Source organism: Melozone crissalis, unplaced genomic scaffold (genome assembly GCF_028551555.1).
Source record: "Melozone crissalis strain CALT ecotype California unplaced genomic scaffold, PUWL_Pcris_2 ptg000027l_1, whole genome shotgun sequence".
Lineage (NCBI taxonomy): Eukaryota > Metazoa > Chordata > Aves > Passeriformes > Passerellidae > Melozone > Melozone crissalis.
In genome coordinates this window covers 85,753,270-85,774,257 of record NW_026535805.1, presented here as the reverse complement: position 1 = coordinate 85,774,257, position 20,988 = coordinate 85,753,270, and the positions used below count along the sequence as shown (strand labels likewise).

The window sequence follows — 20,988 nt, the reverse complement described above, 5'->3', positions numbered from 1 at the left end:
TATTTCAATATTCTGAAGAGCAAGTGGGACCAAATCATACATCTGCCTTCAAGCCCTGGAACAACACAAGCTAACAAGCACTTAATTTTCCATTTCATCATCAGGAATAAGTGAATCATAGAATATTCTGAGTTGGAAGGGACCCACAAGGATCATCAAAGTCCACTCCAGGCCCTGCACATACTCAGGAATCACACCATATGCCCGAAAGCATTATCCAAACACTGCCCGAACTTTGTCAGGGTGATGTTATGATCACCTCCCTGGGGAGCCTGTCCCAGTGCCCAATCAGCCTGGGTGAAGAACCTTTTCCTGATATCCAACCTAAACCTCCCCTGACACAACTTCAGGCCATTCCCTCGGGTCCTGTGACTGTCAAAAGTACCAGATCATATTACAGAAACAATGTCCTTTTTAGCTTGTTTTTAGGAAGCACACAAAATTTATCATGGGAAATTTGTCCAAAAGTGCATTATCATTCCAGTTCACTGTGATTTATGAATGGCAACTGGAGATAGCACACATGATATCAGCAGCTCTGGAATACCGAGTGTAATGTATAAGATACATTACGCTCCTATACTTCCAATGAGGCTTCAGTTCTTTGTCCTCTCCACAGAGAAAAGTTATCATGACAGATAAACCAAAGATTTATTACTTTAATTCAAGACAGTATTTTGGTGTTTTGTCAGTACCTCAAACTGTGTGAAACGTTTTCTACCTGATATCCAAAGAAGACCATCCACCACATATCCCGCGTGGCACGAGAGCGACCGATCAAAGGACTGTACAAAGGTCCACTTGTTCTTCTTGGGGCAGTAGCGCTCGACCGTGGGCAGCACTTGGCGCAGTTCGTTCCTGCCCCCTACGGCATAGAGGTACTCGTCCACGGCTCCCAGCACAAAGTGCTCCCGGCAGTTCTTCATGGGAGCTATCTCCGCCCAGGAGTTGGTGCGGGGGTCGTAGCGACAGACAGTCCTCACGGCACACGTGCGCCCCGTGGAGTGCTCCACCTCTCCGCCAGCCACAAAAAGGAAGTCTCCCATGACAGCCACGCAGTGGTGGCTCCTCCCCACAGGCATGGGTGCCAGCTCGCTCCAGTTGGCGATGCCCGCGATGTGGACATTTTCCTGGTCTACCGGGTTGAAGTATCGCAATTCCTTCACTTTGCAGACTTCTCGTTTTTTCCCGCCAATGATATAAAGAGTGTCTGACTGGAAGCGGGGCTTTGTCCTTGCAGTTTGCCAAACGGGCTGTGCGTAGACGCTCTGGTGGTACGCCAAGGCCTCGTTAATGAGCGCGGTCGCAGTTTCACTGGCTTGCACAAGAGGATGGGTGAGAGCTACAGTGTGCAGTGTATCCACATCCATAAGGCCAAAGCGGACGTACTGGAGAAGCTCATCCAGATACTGGTAGCGGCAGTTGTGCTCCAACCACCTCACAGCCAGCTAAAAGTGGGGGGAAGGAAGGGAAAAACAAGACACACGTTATTTGCACACAATTCTGTCAAAATGTGATCTTTTGAAATTTGCTTGCATTCCAAGAGCAGATATATATACTTGCCTCAGTCGCGGTATCTATGCATCTAAAAAGCAGTTGTGAAAACCTGTTATTCCACATAAAAAGATAGTTTATATACAAAAGCATTGCACTGCACCAGCTCCCCTAAACAATTTCCACAGCATTATCAGCTGCTATGCAATACTCTCATTGTGCAATCTGTTAGTGCTGCTGGAGACCATACTATCCCCGAGTCAAGCTGCTGGAAAAATAATATTAACACAGGGAATATGGGATCACTGGACACTAGAAAGAAGACTAATGTCAGAAGAAAAAAGAAAAGAAAAGTCTTTTCTGCCCTCCCTATTTAATCCTATTTATGACAAAATATTGAAGAAATCTAACACATTACATACTGAATCCTTCAATATGTTTTTTTCTTCTTCATTTATTTTATCTATAAAGTGGAGAAATGTGTAAGGGGACAAAAAAATTAAGTCAGAGAAAACAGAAGCACAGAAGAGGCCCTGCTAGTTTGGGGCAGACAGAAAGCAACAATTCAGCAATTGCAGTCAGTATTAACATTCAAAATTAAACATAGCATTCAAATCACATAAAGCTTATTGAATCCAACTGGTCCTAAAAAGAGGCTAGGAATGGCCTAAACCATTTCAGGAACTGCCGTGTAAGTTATTTTTGAAAGCGTCCAGTAATGAAGACACCAAAACTTCCTCGGGAAAACAATTACCATGATCTGATATCCTTCCAGACAGATTTTCCTCTTACATATACAGAAGCTTTAAACCCTTAAAACTCATCGCTCCATTTTCCACCTTTGGGTATATATTCCAGAGCAACCCCTGAAAATTATTCATCCATACAGGATGAAAAGTATTTTGTTACATTTTTTTTCTTCTCCACCTCAGATGCATTTTAATATTGGTGTGAGTTTCCTCTTCAATGAACGAAGAAATTATTTCAATGCAATTTAGGTCATATTTTCTAAATCTCTGCTGCTTGGCTCACAGTTCTCTGTTACTGAAATCATTAATGTTTGCTGTTGAAAACTGGACATAATCTTCCTCTTAAGGCTGTAGTAGTAGTGAATAGGTTGGCAGAATCTCTTTGAATGTAACAATCTATGCCATTCTTGCCTGTACATCATCACATAAGACTGTCAGTGCACTGTGATGTTGATGATCCATATTTAAGCTTATTACTGAGTACTTTTTTTTTTTTTTTTTTTTGTGGTTGGTTGGTTTGTTTGTTTAGGATTTTTTTCTGTAGAACTTCCACAGAATTCATGCTTTCTCTGCCATGACCCAACTCTCTACTATTACTTTGGGTCACTCTTCCAGTCAAGATCATTCTCAATCCAAACTGTATTTTCAAAAGTGCTAGAAAACCATTTCACCTTCTGACTTTCCAGAAACATAAATCCCTTATTATTCTTTCATACAAGTTATTATCAAAGATATTGACTAGTTCTAGATAAGGACTAACTCTATTTGATACTTTAACAGAACTTGTGGAGTGGACGTTTCTAACACGCTGAGTGATAAAAAAAATTTCAGCTAAATCTTATGGCCCTGTACTGTTGGTGGGAATGTCACATAAAAAAGCTGAAAATAAAGGCTGCTCTTATTCATGGCTTTCATATATGATACATTAATTTTTTTACAGTTTCTTTATTCTGTCAGAGAGGGAAGATGAAAAACCAAAACCACCTTTTTGCTAAGATTAATTTGAAACACTTTCTCCTCACTGTGTACCCCCTGTGAAACAAAGAATCAATGAAGGGCATCAAAAATGCACCAGCAGTTCAGTCAGTTAAATGCTGTATTGAGTTTCAAATACATGCATTAGCTATATATATTTTGATTTGCTAGTAAAAAAGACAATCATTAAATGTATTTGAAAATGTTTTTGGACTTGAAATCATTGAGCTTCATAGTCAGGTGTTCTAAATCCACCAAACCCATGTGTCAGGTGTCTCCTACTGAGCCGTATCAGGAAACTTCCTATTCCATGTCTTTAGCCATGTGAATGATGGCACTTAGCTCTCAAGATTCAGTCACTTGAAATTGAGGAGAAATTCAGGCTATCTTCAGCATACATCAACTAAATGATATGTGGGTTACTATACTGAGATAGAAGAATTTACAAAAACTGAGTTCTTATCGGTCAGCCCTTGCATCCAACAGACTGGTTACTTTTGGAACTGTAAGCTCATGCCTTTGCTCACACCTAAAACGGCATCACAGAAGTATCACTTGGGCTGCAATGACAGACATTACAGACTCTGTAAAAGACAGGCACTAATGTAAACCAGGACTTGGTAACCACAAGCCTTTTAGAGGAAGTTTAATATTAATGCCTTATTAATATCTTAGGACTTCATCCATCTGCTTTTGTTTTATTGTCCTGCCTTTGGTCCCCCAATAAATACTGTATAAACACACGAGCAACATCACATCCTAACTAACACCACATACATAACTTGCAAGAAATGGTACCTGCATTCATTTCTGGATATAGGATGTGTGATGATCTGCACAGAAGGCATGGACATCTCTGTTACAATACATTTTCTCTGCTGTAGGAAGTTTGGCATATGCAACTTGGTTCATAATGTTATATCTCTACTGAGAAAAGTCCTGGAGTTGTAAAAAACTGTTCCACTGAAATGAAATGCTTAACTTCTCCCTAAACCACTCCAGCAATGGTTGCAAAGCGATACAAAGATTCTGCAGGCACTCATATGAGATGCACAATCTATTCTGAGTCTTGAACCTAAACCTTCTCTATCCATTCCACACTATTTTATCCCCACTCATCTGTCCTGCATCTTTTTTTTTATGAAAACCTTTGAACCTTTCCAAATGAGGTTTGTTGCAGCCTGCTTGTGATTCTCTACGTGCTGCACCCCAAGGTATCTTTGGAAGGGCTACTTCCCCTTTTCCCCTCTGACAAGCAGCGGCAGCAGCAATGGGGAGGGCAATGTGAATCCCAGGCTGTCTCTTGTGTAGGATGCTCTGGCTCTTACCACACTCCATGTCTGAGGTCAGCTTGCTGGGGAAAAACTTCATTTTATTGTATGAGTTTAGAAAGCAGGGCTAAACCCTGCACACCACCTGGATGCTCTGTAGGTATGTGACAGAATGCAGAGAAGCTTCACTGAGTCTTAGGGAAGCAACAGAGGTCTGTGAATCTTAATGTCTTTAGAAGCTCCTGTCCAAATCAACTCATGCTACTGTTTGAACACAATCTAACTACAGTCCCTGTGTGACCCACACTTAACCTGTGACACTCCAAGGCAGAAAAAAGGCCTTAAGAGATAAAAGCTATATTGTTTTTATCACCTTGTCTTGCTATTTGTGACAATTACAGTTCTAAAATTCATTTTGGGCCACTACTTAAAAATAAGTGCTAGGAATTTAACCTACAAATGTAGGTATCTATATCTATATTTAGAGAATAGAGGACAAATTCCTAAATTGTGACACAGGGCTATGGAACAGGTCACTTGGTTTCAGGAAGACTCACCAACTGAACCTTAGACCTCTACACTGGTTTTGCCAAACACTGTTATCATGTTCTCTAGCAGAACATGATGTCTCATGCTATGGAGAAAACTGAGTGTGAGTGAACAGTCTAGCAGGTATTGGAGAGCTGAAAAAGTTCAAAAGAAAGAAAACTGAATTCCCAAACACATCTTTCACTTGTAGCAGAAGTAGTCAGTGGTGGATTGTAACAGTTCTAACTTTCCTTCAGTGCAAAGGAGGCAAACATAACTCCCATCAACATATGGCAGACACAAAATTCCATGTACAGGACCAGCACACATCTGTATATCTATCAACACAATTTCTAACACCTTTACTCAGGTTTTGTTTAATCTAGACCCAAAAACCTGGTGCCTACATAAAAAATCCAGAATTCACCTCATCTATACACTGATTATTGTACCTATGTTTTTGCCTCTCTGGCAGTAACAATTAACAACTATAATCAGCATTGGCAAAATAAACTCAAAGCCATTACAGGCTTTATGATGCTGCAAGAAAAGACATCCTTTAAGGCTTCTCTAAGGAAATAGCAATAGCACTTGAAATTACAACTGTGCTTAAAATGCTAACAAGCAAGCAAGCAAAAAAAAAAAAAGGCAATCTACAATTTTGAGGTTTAAAATATTTGTATCAATGCTAAATAATTTACAAAAATAAGGAAAGATTATACTCCTACTCCCATATAGGCAAATTCTGTTTAAACTGCTAGAAGCTTCTTTTCTATTAATTTTAATGTATGAGTGAGTAAAGGAAGCTACAGCCTAGTGCCTATATCAACTTTAATAAATAATATATTTTGCCATATTCATCTTCTAAACTAAGTAAATGACAAAAGTAGACCCTCAGAAGGGCAGGATTTTCAAACCAGATTAATTCTCTCATTTTAATGCCCTAACCCAAAGGATTTTTCTTCTCCAAGGTTACATTATGTGATTTAGCAACGGAGTGCATTCTCAAAACAGCAGAAAAGAGATGGAAAAATATGTTGTGGCACAGTTGGAGCACACATCAAAGTACATCTGCATGTTGGATAGCAAGTTCATTGTTTTTCCAACACCTGCTTCCAGCTTGAACAGTCCAAGTCACACAGGCCTGCAGCACAGTCCTTCCCTCCCTGCTGTTAATGGTGAACACACCACACCCATCCCATAGCCAGAGAGGCCACCGAGGCACAGGAGGTTAAAGCTGAACTAGGAATTTCTCTCCTGTTGAAGATAACCCTGCAAGAAGTGGCTACCTGCTCCTTTGGGCTGCCAGCTACCCCAGGGAGGGAGCAGGAGAGCCCATCCTGGCTGTGCCTTGCCTGCTCAGCATCCCCTGCAGCCCCTCTCAAGCCACTCTGCTGGGAGAGGGGCCAGACCTGCCTTGACACCACACCAAGCCCTCTGATCAGAAAAGCCAAGCCACTTCATGAGTGCAAAAAGCCTGACATACTCTTATTTATTAGACTCAGGTTCACTAAGAAACTAATCCAAGTCACAAAGCCAACGTCAGGGAAAGTTTCTGTTGACAGAGCTCCAAGAAAGAAAAAACTTACCTAAACCTGGGCTCTGTGAGGGGCCACAGGAACTCTATTAAAGTCATCTTGGCCTGCTCTTTAGTTGATGTATTCACGTTGTAGCCCAATGGACTGCAAATATGCTACTTTATATCATCCAAGGTGTCTAGCAAATGAGATGAAGTCAAAAAGTAACAGCAGTGGAAAAAATGAGGCCATTGGAGTGTTGGGTTTTTTGTGCTTTCTTTGTTTTAGCAACAACAAATAGAAGGAAACCAATTTTCTACGGTTTTAAAACAATTCACACTGTCTCATTAAATAAAATGGAAATCCTCATTATAATAACCTAGTGAGAGTTCTCATTTTAGGAGAAAACAAAATTTTAAATATGGAAACAAAAGTGGAAATATGTATTTTCCTGGACTGAGATCAGATATGTGAAACACAAATGATTCAATTTGTGACAATCTGATGATGATATTAAATCAGGGGAAGAGAAAGAACTATAAATCTCACCTGAACAGTTCTTCTGTTCCTTAACAGAAGCAAAAGGTTTTGGCCAGAAAAAAAAGAAATCAAATTAGTATCTTTGTATCCTTAGCCTACTGGACAGTGCTACAGACCTGATTCTATTGATTTTTGAAGCCAAGAAGAGTCATGAAAGCAACACAGTTACTGCAGTAATCACCTTAAAGAACCACCAAGTGAACTTCAAAAAGCAAAACTTGGACTTTACTAGTTTGGTCTTTGAAACACTAAGAATATACATTTTGGCTGTAAACTTGCAATAATTTTGCCTTTTATTAGATTTTATCTAGCTCAGCAAGTCTGAGGTGTTCCAGACTGGGATCTCCTGTCTCAAAACCACATTCAGCTGGCAATTTTCAGCAACTCCCTAACTCTTCAAATTTCAAGTACAGGAGCAGAATCTATGAACAAACCAGGACACTTACCAATGGTCTGAACAAAGTCCTTTGAGGGCTATGGAGAAACTTTCACCTAATCTAAAATGAACAAGGGTTTCCAAAGGGCCTGAATTTGGATCTCTAAAGGGTCTTTGTCATCCTCTCTCTGTCTCTAGAGGCTACAAAGGACAAAATCAAGGGGGTTTAGGATACTCATTGAAGCTTTTTAAGCAGGACGAACTAAATTTGTCCGTATCATCCATTTAGGAAGAAGAATGTAAGAACCACACAACAAAACACAGGCACACAATTTTTCAAAGCCATGAGTTACACATGAATATTTTTAGAAGTTAGTAACCATGCAGGCACAGCCTTCAGACTCCTGCAATTTTATCAGTCACTCACTATCTTACACAGTTGTGGACAGCAGGAAAAATAAGTGTTTTGAGCCTAGATGCAAGACAGCCTTAAAGATAGAAATCTTTTTCTTCTTTTTATTTTGAATTTAAAATGTGCATAAAAATAAGACTCTAATGAGCTGCATGTGGAACAATCAAAATTATGAGGTATTTGCATTTCTTTTGCACCTTGAGCCAAACAACTACAAAATCATGCATATGATTCTCTCAATCTGAACACAGTAAATATTAATAATCTCTGAATCAGCAATGAAATGCCTTTTGCCCTGAACCCTGAAGAGAGACTTTCTAACGCAAAAAGTTGCAGTGCAATGACTGAGACCACATTTACAAGGCACCAAGCTAAGGCATATGCGTGCAGCCTGTGAAAATAAAGCTGTGCCATCCCCCAGCCTCTTAACACAGAGACATTTTTAAACTACCTGTTTGTCAGTTTTGCAAATGTGTGTGTCTACGTAAGCAGCTCCCTGTGTGGCGCTGCGTTAGCAAGCAGGCGTGCTTCCATTTGCACATTTGGATTCTACAATCAGAATTAAAACATTTGCTCTGTTCAGGATGAGCTGATAAACAGGAATTTTAATTTTACTTTTTTTTTTTTTTTTTAATGTGAAAAATGAAAGAAAAACGTTCCCCTAGATGTATTATGCCTTTGGGCTCCGTGTGAGGGAAGCGAAAAAAGACAGAGAAAGCTACTGTGAAGGTCACAGAGTGAAAGAACTTCCTCAGGGCACAGAATAAATTAAATCCCAAGGAAAAAATAAAATGTGATTTCCAGAGTGTGAGGCACAAACTCAAAATGACAATGATTGACAGCCAAACTATATCCGTGCAATATCGAAGACTGCACGTTCTCATTTACCTCAGTGTAGCCAGCAAGCGCCCATTAAACATCCGTCTGATGCCCAAATTAACCTTCTTGGCAAACTGAAAGAGGCACAAACTATCATAATCAACCTTTCATTATCACAGCAGCCTCTAGTTAAAGGGTCAGAATAATTGTGCCATCAGAGCCCTGATTGTTTTCAATCAACAGACGACTGGAGTGACAGCTCAGTGATGGAGTAGTTTGATGAAACCGCACCAGGCCTAATCAGAGCAGATGAAAGGAAGGCATGATTGGTGCAAATGAACAGTCGTGCCTCTCTTTTTCATTTACAATCTGAAATTACTCTTGAATTTACGGGGTTTTTTCTCCCTTATGAGTACCTCTGAAAGAATGTTTGACTTATTATGGGTTCTGACAGTGCAGAGTTATAAAACACAGGTAGGGTTTTCAGCCCAGGCTTTAAGTGGGTATTCAGCATAATTTTAACAAATTCACTCTTGAAAAGCACAAAATGACTAAAGACTTCCAATGACCTAACCTTTCAGTGCTGTTTGATTAGCAGAACAATTTATCACAGTTCACATTCTTCATTATAAGAGAAGATTTAAAAAAATGGGCAGGGATCATTTTCAAATGTTTTCTCTTAGCCAATATATTTATTGTATTACTGCTCTCCTGTTTTCTCTCTCTCTCACATACACACAAAAGAAAAATAGAAATTAAAGAACACTGCATTAATAACCCTTTTCCTCTTTGAATGAATAATAGAATCCAAGCAAGGGTTTGTTTGCAGATGAAAGTAGAGACCAATTATCATGCCACTGACAGCATCAGTATTTAGTTTTCTGGTGGGTTGAGTTGTTCATTCCCACATTTTAAAGGATGGGAGATTAATCAATCTCAGTAGGTGTTTCTTACCTTACTTATCAGCACTGATTCAGGGTGTCTCATAAGTGAACAGGGAGAAAAAAAAACCAGAAAAAATGTAGGGGCTGCTTACAGAAAATATGAAAAGAATGAAAGATTCAGGTGTCCTGCACCTCCTCTGCTGGGTTCACTTCCTCTCCCAGACTCATCCTGCTCCACCCATATAGCTTCCCCTTCTCACAAGGCTGCTGCAAGGAAGGTGAGATAAATAAAAATAATCTAATTGAATTGTACTTCTGAGAGAAGCAAGTATTGCAAGCAGTGAGGGGTAAAACTTTTGTTCTGTGGTCTTGGTCATCATCAGATGTTCTCTAGTTTGTCAAGTATTACAAAATTCATACCAATGTTCATGTCAGCATACCAAAGAACAAAACAAACAGCATAGAAGCAAAGATTATGATTTGTCTGAAAGATGAGTGGATAGAGAAGTTCTGATCCAAACACCAAAGGCTTTTAACAAATTTAACGTCCTGTATCTCTTCTCACACCACAGAAGGGAAGTTTTACTTCCTTAAAAGTTTAGGAATGTAGGCAGAACATTCACCTAAGTGGAAGTGCCAGTAAAAGAAGCTGTGAGGAGGCTTGCACATCCTTACTGATGCACAGGGTGCTATTTACAATTATTGAAGTCTATACTATTCCAAATATAAAGATACTATTTATAAAATTGGAACTCTTGGGAATGAACCCAAAGCATTCCTCACAAACCAGTGAAGAAGGGAAGTGAGAGCTTGGGAAGCTGCCAACATGTGTTTTGCTGGATGCATCAGAAAGAAGACTTCGAGGCAAATATTTCTCTACATAGAGAGGTGTCTCAGATTCACATTTCCCACCACAAGGGACCACTGCACACAGTCAAAGATCCTGTCATCTGCTATTTGTCCCCAGCTCCTATCCAGTCAAGTTCACACTGTTGCTATAACTCTGCTTCAGCAGTGGCACTGGCATTGTGTACATGGGTGCCCCTGAAGTCTGCTCCCAAACTGAAGACTGAGATCACAGCTGGCAGGAAAGAAAAAAATATGCATCTTTCCAGACCCAAATATTATCACTGTGATGCAGTCAGATTCTCAGCTTCACAAATGGACAGGGCTTGGAGGACTGAGGGATTGGCTCAGGCAATAAAGAGGGAAGCCAAATATAAAGGAATTGACTTCAGGAAATGCACAGCCCCAAAGGAAGATTAAAGAACACCAAGGTTCATTATCTCTGGAGGGTGAAAACACTTGTTAGAGTATGTCCTCCTGACCTCTGATCAGGCTCTGCAGAAGCTGCAGTGGATTTGTCCAGAGTACTACACAGGGAACTGCTGGCCTAAATAAAAAATGCTCTATCTCTTGGCTGGTTTGGGATTTATGTGATGTCATGGTGACAACCTGCAACTTTCAGAACATGAGCTCTGCAGTCTCTAAGCCACTTTGCAAGAAGCAGAAATTTGATTCTGATCTTTCAGCTGAAAAACACTGCAGCAAGCACAGTTATTGATCAAAGTCTCTCGCACCAAAGATTATGCATTTCATGATATGCTGTAATTAAAGCAGAGACAGGTAATGCAGGTGTACTAAAACCACACATTTATAAAACATTCACAGCATTAAAGCTAATCACAATGTATTAAAAATACTTCTCAATTTTTCTCAAGTGATAATAATAACTGCTGATAATGTCTACCTCCTTAAAGCATTTAAGCATCCATCACTAATTGCTGCTGGATAGAAATGTTGTCCTGCACAGTGTGTCAACAGGTGCAAGAAGGATAACACAACACACACATCTTTGGCAGATTTCTTACTCATAATCAAACAGCTTCAGGAGTAACAACTTTAACACCTGTACTTCTGTCTCAGAAATTTTTAATAATTGTTTCTGCCCAGCATCCTTGTGAGAAAGAGAGGAATTCTTTATCCAAAGACAAACCCTCCACCCACCCAGTACAGTCCCTTACATTGTCAGTTCAGTGCTTTACTGCAAGCTTCCTTCGCCCCTAGTACTACATTATTATAGTGGCCTTCTCAAGAGGAACATTATTTTACAAAAAAGGTTTGAGAGAAGGACAATTCTAGTTTCATCTTTTTATGCATGTGTTTCCTACGAAACACGGAAAAAAATGCCAGTTTTGTAATAAAAGTAAATAATAGAATTTATGCATTCAGAATTGTATTCACTTCTTTTGCACACTTTCTCCACTTCTTATATTTACTGGCCATGAGAGTAAGAAGTTTACCTAGAAGACATTGATTAAATTCAATAAAGATATTCCACCTTTTTAGACTTAGAATAAAATAACTATGAGAGCAAATCACCTTCACAAAAGGCTAGCTGAACTATATTAATATATAACATTATATATAGTAAGTAATCTTATTAAAGCAATGAGTTGCTTAAATAGAAAACCTGTTCTCACCTACTGGAGTTCAAAGTGAAGTAAGGTACAGACAGAAGGTAAACTCTCAGCTGTTGTAAATTATCACAGCTCATGAAAGCTTGCCATTTTACACCTTCTGGGGAATCTGAACTTCAAAATTATACAGAACGCTCCTTCCAAGTATCTAAAAGCAAATTATAAGTAAAATTTAGGCTTCCCCAAGAGAAGTTTACATTTCAACCACTTTCTCAAAATGGGAACTAAGAGAAAAATTAGGTGTCTTAATCAAAATCTGTCACCTCAGTCTGTCCAACTCAGTCTCTTTATTCCACTACCAAAAATCCAGTGGAAATTTAGGTGCTCATGCCACAGAACAAAGTCGGATGATATGCAGGTATCTGAAAGTGAGGACAAAACAATTCCCAAAGTATCATCTGCCAAAAGTACTTGAGAGATTTTTGCAGCTGAAAAGTGCAAGGCAATACAGGCCATAAACACTGCATCCTTTCTTAACCTTGGAGCAGCAAAGACAAGACTGTCCCACAGTGTGCTTCAAGAGAAGTCTGATCTTGTGTCATCAGGTCCTCAAACCACAGAGGAGTTCCCTCCACAGTCACTTGGAGCTTCTCTACCAAGGCAGATTTACAAATGTCCTTCTCACACCCAACTGGTTCCTCCACTGTGGTAGAAGGGGCAAGCAAGGCCCTGTGCAACCCCTCTCAGTGACCCTCCACATGTTCAAGCATGTGTTTAAAAGCTGAATGAGCTTGTGTGCAGCTCCTATTGCAACAGACTTCACAGCTACCCACCACTCACAGCCTCTGTTTTCTGTGCACTGCAATGGCTGTCACACCTGGGAGTCTACACACATAAAATAAATGAGCCAGGAATGATCACAGTGGAAACGCTTTGCTTACTTTTGTGCTCAAGGCAAAATTTGTTTTAACAAGAGCATCAAAAAGGAGAATGCAAAGCCAACGAAACCAGAGCAAAGCAAAGTAATAAAACCAAATCCAAAATATGGCATCCAGAGACTCAATCTTTCTTTTTCCAGAGACATAATCTCAACTTTTTCCTTTGAAACAAATCCAGCCACAGAGAGTTAGAAATGACAAGGAAATCAATTTCCTCACCATAAACATGTTGCTCCTAGGTAAAACCTTACAAAGGGAAGGCCTGGTAAAACCATGGCTTAGGCCTGTTACCTCTGCTAAGCAGAAAAGGGAAAGTGACTCAGCTGAATCAGAGTTAGAAAAACAAGTTCTGCAACCATTGTGAGTTCACATTGTGTTGCATGGTGGTTGGTTGAATTATGCTTGTTATGATTTAAAACTGTGTAGCTGATAAAGGCCAAACTGCTTAAAAAGGCCAGGTTTTTGCAATACAGCAGCTCTCCTTTGCACTGCCTGGGGACTCTGTGTCACTGCATTGTCACAACAACATTCCTAAAATGTAGCTTCATAAGTCCATAAAACCTACCTCTCTTTAATAAATGGACAAAATGGCAAGAAGCTCTGAGGTAAGAACTTCTTGCTGTCCCTTTTCAAATGCATCAAAAAATGCTCAAGTTTGGATCCTCCATCATTTGTTGTGATGGTAGAACCAACATTGCCAGGTGCTTTATATCTGATAAGTTTTCTGAAGCTGTACAGAGCAGAAGCTTATCTCTTCATAAACAGAGCTGTTTAACTAGGGCTCTTAACTGTGATTTGATTTCAGTTTAAAGAGATTAGGATTTATGATAGTATTTATCTTTTCTGAAACAGGGTAAGGACAGAGAATATGGGAGGTGGAAAAGGATCTACCTTCAGCAGCCATCATTTCAAAATCTAGAATTGCTCATTTTTACTTTTAGAGAAAACACTCAGGTTGATATCAAATGCATTGGAACTTTACATAGCCACATTCAGCACTAAAACAAGTGGCTGGTACATAATTAATAAGTGGAAAAGACAATTTTTACAATCTGATACACACTGGTTTTATTGCTATTCCTCTCTTGCTATTTTCCCCTCTGAAATATATTTTAGAAGTGTAGCAGCTCACTCCAGAGACAAGAATCTACAAGCTTTCATCAGTAAAAAATTGTTAGAAAATGAAATAGGCACAAAATTGACAAAATTCTATAAAAATGCAATTCAGCTCTGTGAAAATTATTCTAAATGGTTCTTGAATATAAAAGGATTCCTATTCCTTTCTTCCCTATTGTTAGGGTACTATTTTCTAGGGATTTAATGGGCAAATCCAAGAAATCACAAAAAAAATGTATCATTTTCTATAATAATCTTTACAACAGCTATACAGGACTTGTATGTCATCAATATCTTTGGTCACACACAAAAAAGTACTTCAAAGCACATGTTCTCCTCAGCTGGTTTATAAATATTCATGTGTTCCACACACTGTGTTACTGCAAAACCTCTGATGTCAAATTTTCCAACCAAAATCACAGAATAGTTTGGGTTGGAAGGGACCTTAAGGATCACCTAGTTCCAACTCCAGGTCATGGACAGTGTCCATTAGACCAGGATGCTCAAAGCTCCATCCAACCTCACCTTAAAGACTGCCAGGGATGGGGCATCCACAACTTCTCTGCCAGTGAGTGCCCCACCTTCCTCACAATAAAGAATTTCCTCTGTATCTCTGATCCAAACCTACTCTTTTTCAGTTTGAAACCATTTCCCCTTGCTGTGTTACCACATGTCCTTCAAAAATGTCCCTCTCCAACTTTCTTGTCTGCCCTCTTAGATCCTGAAAAGCCGCTATAAAGGCTTCCTGAGGCCTTCTCCAGGCTGAACAACCCCCACTCTCTCAGTCAGTTTTACTGACTTTGGTTTAATCCCCACATGATGGACTTCAGATTAGCTCACTGCTTAATCAAATGAGTCCTGCATTAATTTTTCAAAATCAACTAATTGTTCTAAGAAAGCTATTTCTTTCAAAAAATGACTTAACCATTTTGAACCACATTTGTAATTGTATTTGAGATCCCAAAAGAATCTAATGAATTGGGAATGTCAAAGCTTCCCCACTGTAAGATTAAAACAAACACAAATTTATTATATAAACCTACTAAATACTATCTGAAGCAAACTAAAACATCTGAAACTGCTATTAGATAAACCTTGTAAAATTACATCCTATAGTTTCACTCCAACATTAAAATAGGCTCCACCCTAAAGGAACACTTTGAAAGCTCTTCAGCACAGATTTTCACTTCAGAGACTGTGATCTTTCAATCTGTCATTACTATCCCACATAGACTTTTAGCTTGGAAGCCACTTCACAGGAAATCTTCTTAAGATCTTTTTGACAAGTGTATTTGTCATAATTTCTTCCATTTCTCCCTGGCACGAGGGAGTCCGAAGTGATCAAAGGAGCAAAAGGAACCCTTTGTCACAAGGCAAGGAAACCCTCAGCTCTGCAGCTCACTTGCACGTCTGGAAGCTGCCAAAGGTGTCCCACAGCTGGAGTAAGAAAGGCTGTGCAGGAGTGACACAGCTTTTCCATCTCCTTGCCTCCTCACCTTCCTGGAGCCACAGTGTCCTGATCCTGGGGCGGGAGTGGCAGCACAGGGCACCAGCTACTGAGATCTCAGCAGCTGTGCTGGACCAACACACCTGCTGCAGGTCTAGACACACAGGTGAGATTTCACTACCTCTAACTGGGCACCCTTTGGGCACTTGACCCCAGAACGAGGTTCCAGCTATCTTAACACATTGATGACCATGTGCATGGGCTCAGGAAACACGGAATTCAAGTTTCTTTCACCATCTTCTTTGGCTTTGTGGTTACAAATAAAAGTAATGCTTCTATCAGCTCCCAAAGGAAAATTTGTTGAAATAAAGAACTGGGAATTCTCAGAAGAGATTCTAATTTCCTGTCATTTTCCACAAGCTTAAACCCACTGGAAACAGTGTTAAACAGCTTTACTAAGATGTTGAAAGAATAAAGATTACTAACATTTATATCTCTGAATGGAAGACATTAACTAAGATAGTAACAACAGACTGCCATATTTGATCATCCATGGTATCTGTAGATTTTAGACTTTATGTTATTCTCTTCAATTTAAAAATTCATGTATATTTTCAACCATACCTGGCTTTCAAAACAGCTTCAACAACTTTTTTTTTTTTATGTAACCACATATATGTGTATGTTTATACAATTATACTGCAGATAATATCCAACAGATCTGAGCCACAAAGAGGGCAACAGCCAATACAAATCCCCCCACAGCAGACAAATTCAAACATAGAATGCAGTAACACAGAAGAAGTCTTGCTGTGTGGACACCTTGGTGTCTTTTTCTAAATCAAAACACACATCCACTGCTTAGCTGAAGAACTGACCTAAATCCAAGAGCTGTGAGTACAGCAGGCTTGCTAAATACTGGTGTGATGCTCTGTGCACTTCTGAAGGTAATCTGGGATAAATAAATTGAGGCAATATTACTGTAGGACAGCAAGACCAAAGTAATGCTCTCCAGTAATTCTCCAATGCTCACAACAATAGTAGCAAAATAATCAAGTTTTCTGACATGTATTGAAAAGAGCATTAGAAGAACACACAGTTGCTCCCAGCATAGCTTTAATACTGGAAATCACTTTCTAAATTGTTATACTTGATAAATAACAGTATATATATTACCTAGCATTCAAAAAACAGGAAACTTTTAAAAGTTCAGAACAAAAGCATATATAAAGTTCACAAGATATTACTGTAAAGGACAAATTAGGAGCCCATTTGAATTGAACCAAAGTAGACAACGGGGAAAGGCGTTTCATAAAATAAGGGAACAGTGCCAACAGGGACAGCATTCATTTTCCCTATAACAAAGAGCTATTACTAACGATACAGAAATTATATCAGGAAAATAGTGTGTGACCTGAGCACACCAGCTGAACTGTGTGAGTTCCTGCTGCCTACACCCACTGCTTGACCCTCTGTATTGTGCATGAACCCTGGCCAGTCTGCAGTGCCAGTGGACACCAACCTCCTGCAGACCTTGGGCCACAGCTACCAGCTTGGCCTACCTATAATGGATGTCCTACCAATTCTGCACATGCCTTATAAAAATTAATCCCACCCAGTCTGGAGAGACTGTGAGAAATACACCACTGCACAGAGTCAATTCAGGTGAGATACCTATGTTTATGAGGATTAGACTAAGGAAAAGGAAAGCTGCAGCCTATCAGAGGTTATGTTTCCATACTAATTTTATTTGAGGGTAACTGTGTGATTTTGCTTGCTCAGTGTATCATGACACAAATAGCACAACCATCACAGATGTAGTACACTGGATACTGGTTCTCTGGCACTTTTATGTAGACTTTCATAAGAAGGGTAGAAAAAAGGAGGTAAAAGTACAGCAAAACACGCATGGGTAATATGTTAATTTTCTCATTTAGCCTCACCTATTCACCTCAGATATGCATCAAGCCCCTTTTTTCTCTTCTATGCCTTTCTTGATGAGAGGTTGACAGTCACATTTTAGAGAGGTAGTTTTCTACTTAGGGTAAATACTCACTAGGAACAAGCATCAGAGTAGACATTATTTCACTTATTGCCCAAGAGAGCACTTAAGCTTATTTCTTGAATAGTGAAAGGCTAATATACTGCTTAAACACAACATTGATTACTGAGGTGCTTTCCTTCACATATATTTTATGTTGTTACTTGTTTGGCAGTAAAACTTAAGTTCACATTTAGCAAGGCACTTAGGCCACATTTCATTAGAATACATATATACCCCTGAGAAAAATTACTTATATTCTCTCCATATGAAAAATTGCTCTGTAATACCGAAAGATTGACAGAAGAAAAAATCAAGTACTGATCTGAAGGAATGGCAAGCTTGTACCAGAACATGACAATCCACTTTAGACTCTGCTGTTCTGCATAGGTAAATGTGTGCACCATTGCAGATGTATGGAAGAAGTCTTTGGATCTGTCATCAGCACCAAACTGTTCCATCATAACAGGCTGCCACAATGTGTACATCACAAAATTTCATACAGCATTGAACTGTGGGATTTCTGCAGAAGAAATACTTTGGTCCTTCACAAATGCCATCAGGAAATCCAAAATGGAGTTCAAGCGTAACAAAAGGCTGTTGAAAATAGGGCACAGAAGAGGATAAACAGGACTGTAATAAGAAAACTGGATTTGTGCACTTATTATTTTTATAAAAAGATACACTACAAGCTCATATTGACCTATAACACTGCAGTCTTCTTGTCCTTCATTCTTCTATTTATTCAAGCAAAGACACTTCTCCAATACAGAGACCAAATACTGTTTGTATTTGTTTCTGCACATCCACAGGGATAAGAGGAATAACTAGCATTACACTTTGACACATGGAACATATTACTTCATGAACACAAGTTCAGAAGTTACACACAAGGAATTTAACAGGGCTAGAAAGTCTCAGGAATGCCTTGGAAAAGGCACAACACATTTGCATGCATCCTAACTGAAGAAATGACTCAAGCAGTTTTATCTACCAGCTTTTCCTAGATTGCTTGCTTATCAGTTGATTACCAAGTAACCAAGTTGCTTAGCAAAATATAAAAAAAAAAAATAGAAAAAAAAAAGAAGCCAAAGAAAGCCAAGGGAAAACTTCTAACCTTGCTTCTGAAGAAGTATTGACAAATACTAAAATTGACCTGCTTTTATTGTTAGCTGCTTAAAAATTATACATATCCTTTAACAATCTACTTAAACAGAAGCAGGGATGGAAGAAAATAATCTATACTGATCTCACTTAAGATTTTTTCCCAATTATGATTTAGGAGTCCACCTTGGATCAAGTGCAGTATTTAATACAGAACCATTTGACCAATCTACTGCACAGAGACAGAATAATCCAGTAAATATTTCTCTCTCTAAGCATTAGTAGGATATTTGAAATATGAATATTTAAGCCTCATGACACTGAAGCTTCTAATAACAAATATAAGGCATAATTATATTTGTTATTAGTAAAATTAGTAAAATTAGTTTTTTACTTAAATCTTTAGCTTGCTTTCTACTTGCTAAGGTTCCAACAACAAGCCCTCTACCACTATATTTCTCTAGCAAACTTGTTCCATCTTACAGGGTTGGTTCCTTTTTCAATTACCAAGGCAAAGAATTCACCTGCTTCCTTAAAGTACAGCCAATGAATCTTTCTTGTAATGGCCAATTATGAAAAGATTCACTTTTTATTTCACTATAAACTAGACATTTATGTCTCTGTCGTGACTGCTTCCTGTGGAAAAAAGAAGGGTACTTCACATATCGTGATGAAGAAGAACAAACCAGAAAAAAAAGGTTTGTTTCCTCCACCTTCCCCATGATTCTTTCCTTTGTTTAATTAATTTTTTTTATTTAATCCTCTTTTTCATGTCACTGACTTAACTTTACACATTTTAATGCAGCTGACAAATAAAAAAATTCTTATGTAGAAGAATATTTCATAATCTCACACGCTGATAAAATGTAAAAATCAACATGAAAACATATCTTATGTCAATGAATAATTATAATTACTGTCTTAGCTTACCTAAGAAAGACCTGTTTGAAGAGGCTCATAAATAGATCCAATTTCACAGCCTACACAGGCTTTCTGGTGGGGCTTTTGGTTTTTTATTTGTTTTAAGAAACACATCACTATAGTCTTTGTCTATTGTCTCCATTTAAAATAAGACACATCAAGCCAAAAAGTCTGAAAAGTCAACAGGAATTTCTGTAGTAGTTGGCAGTAACCCACAGCACACTGTCACTAATATTACCATTTAACTTTCTCAGACTTGGTTTGTTCACAGTTACATTTCACCATACTGACTAGAACTAGCCAATTGTGAATTGGTTGCCTAGAAAAATCCAAAGTATGACAGGTAAGAGCTGCAATAATCCATTTAAATAATATTCAAGCATCACTCCATATACACTTTTTGATGCATTAAAATAACCATCTTAATCTTTATGTGCACTAGGACCAGATCACCCAGTGGACATTGGGAATTCAAACTGGCATAAAAAACTCTGCTCTGCAGACAGTGGCACCCTTTCCAGAGGTTCTCTGAGGGAAGTTTTAATTTGTGCTTAGGGCTTCGTGGCAGCCCTACCAGCAAAGGTGCCTTGGGGATATGCTGAATTCATATTGCTGTGACATGCAGCCATGGGTGTGTGCAGAGGCCACACTAGTCACAGGTGAGACAGATAAATCAAATGGTAGCATCCCCCCATCAGCTTTTCTATTATCTGCCCCACTTTGTGCAAATTTCCTCCAGCTTCCCCAACACCTCTTGCTTTGCTGTTCTTCCTTAAGACATGGGATGGGGATTTGTCAAAGTCAATGAGCACTTTATTACAGTGAGAGTGCTCAGTAATGAACAATTCAGCAATTTAATGAGATTCTGTAGATCTGTCTCCAGCCTGTCCATCAAGTTTCACTTCTATAAAGCACCCTGACACTAATCCTCTGGCATACCCAATCTTCACCCTGGGCTGAATATTAGATTCTTCCATGGTATATTGCATTACCACTATAACCTTAGCAAAAATGATGAACTTAACTACACTTGAGGCAATATAGCTGGTCTGATTTGATTTTCTTCTATTGGGTTGACTATGAGGGAATTACTTATTTACTAAGATAAAGCAAGAAACCAGTTTCTTATTGCCTTCTGAATGCCCAAATTGGTAAATATTTATATGTGTCTTTTAATCCATTCTGGGAACCTGGAATATTAATAAATATATATTTATTCCTGGTTTTACAAACTGAATTAAAAAGATGCATGCACATTTTGCCTGCAGCAGAAACCTAGTTTAAAAAAAATCTTTGGAACAGCAGTAGTAACCTTTAGAGAGGCTATTATGATAACACTTAAATGGACAGTGTGGAGTTTGTTGTCACTCAGAAAGCAGCATATTACCTATCTCTGCCCAGTATGACCCTGCAACAGAAACAGAGGCTTTGTCACA

At 38.9% G+C, this 20,988-nt stretch overlaps 1 protein-coding gene across 4 annotated transcripts in view; it reads right to left on the bottom strand.

Moving 5' to 3' along the window:
• The window catches only part of KLHL32 (kelch like family member 32), a 118,891-nt gene that overhangs the window by 15,728 nt on the left and 82,175 nt on the right, over nucleotides 1–20,988 (bottom strand). For all 4 annotated transcript variants that reach the window (XM_054279703.1, XM_054279706.1, XM_054279707.1 and 1 more), the window contains exon 7: nucleotides 722–1,448. In XM_054279703.1, coding sequence (XP_054135678.1) covers nucleotides 722–1,448 — 727 coding nt within the window. The remainder of the gene's footprint in view (nucleotides 1–721; nucleotides 1,449–20,988) is intronic.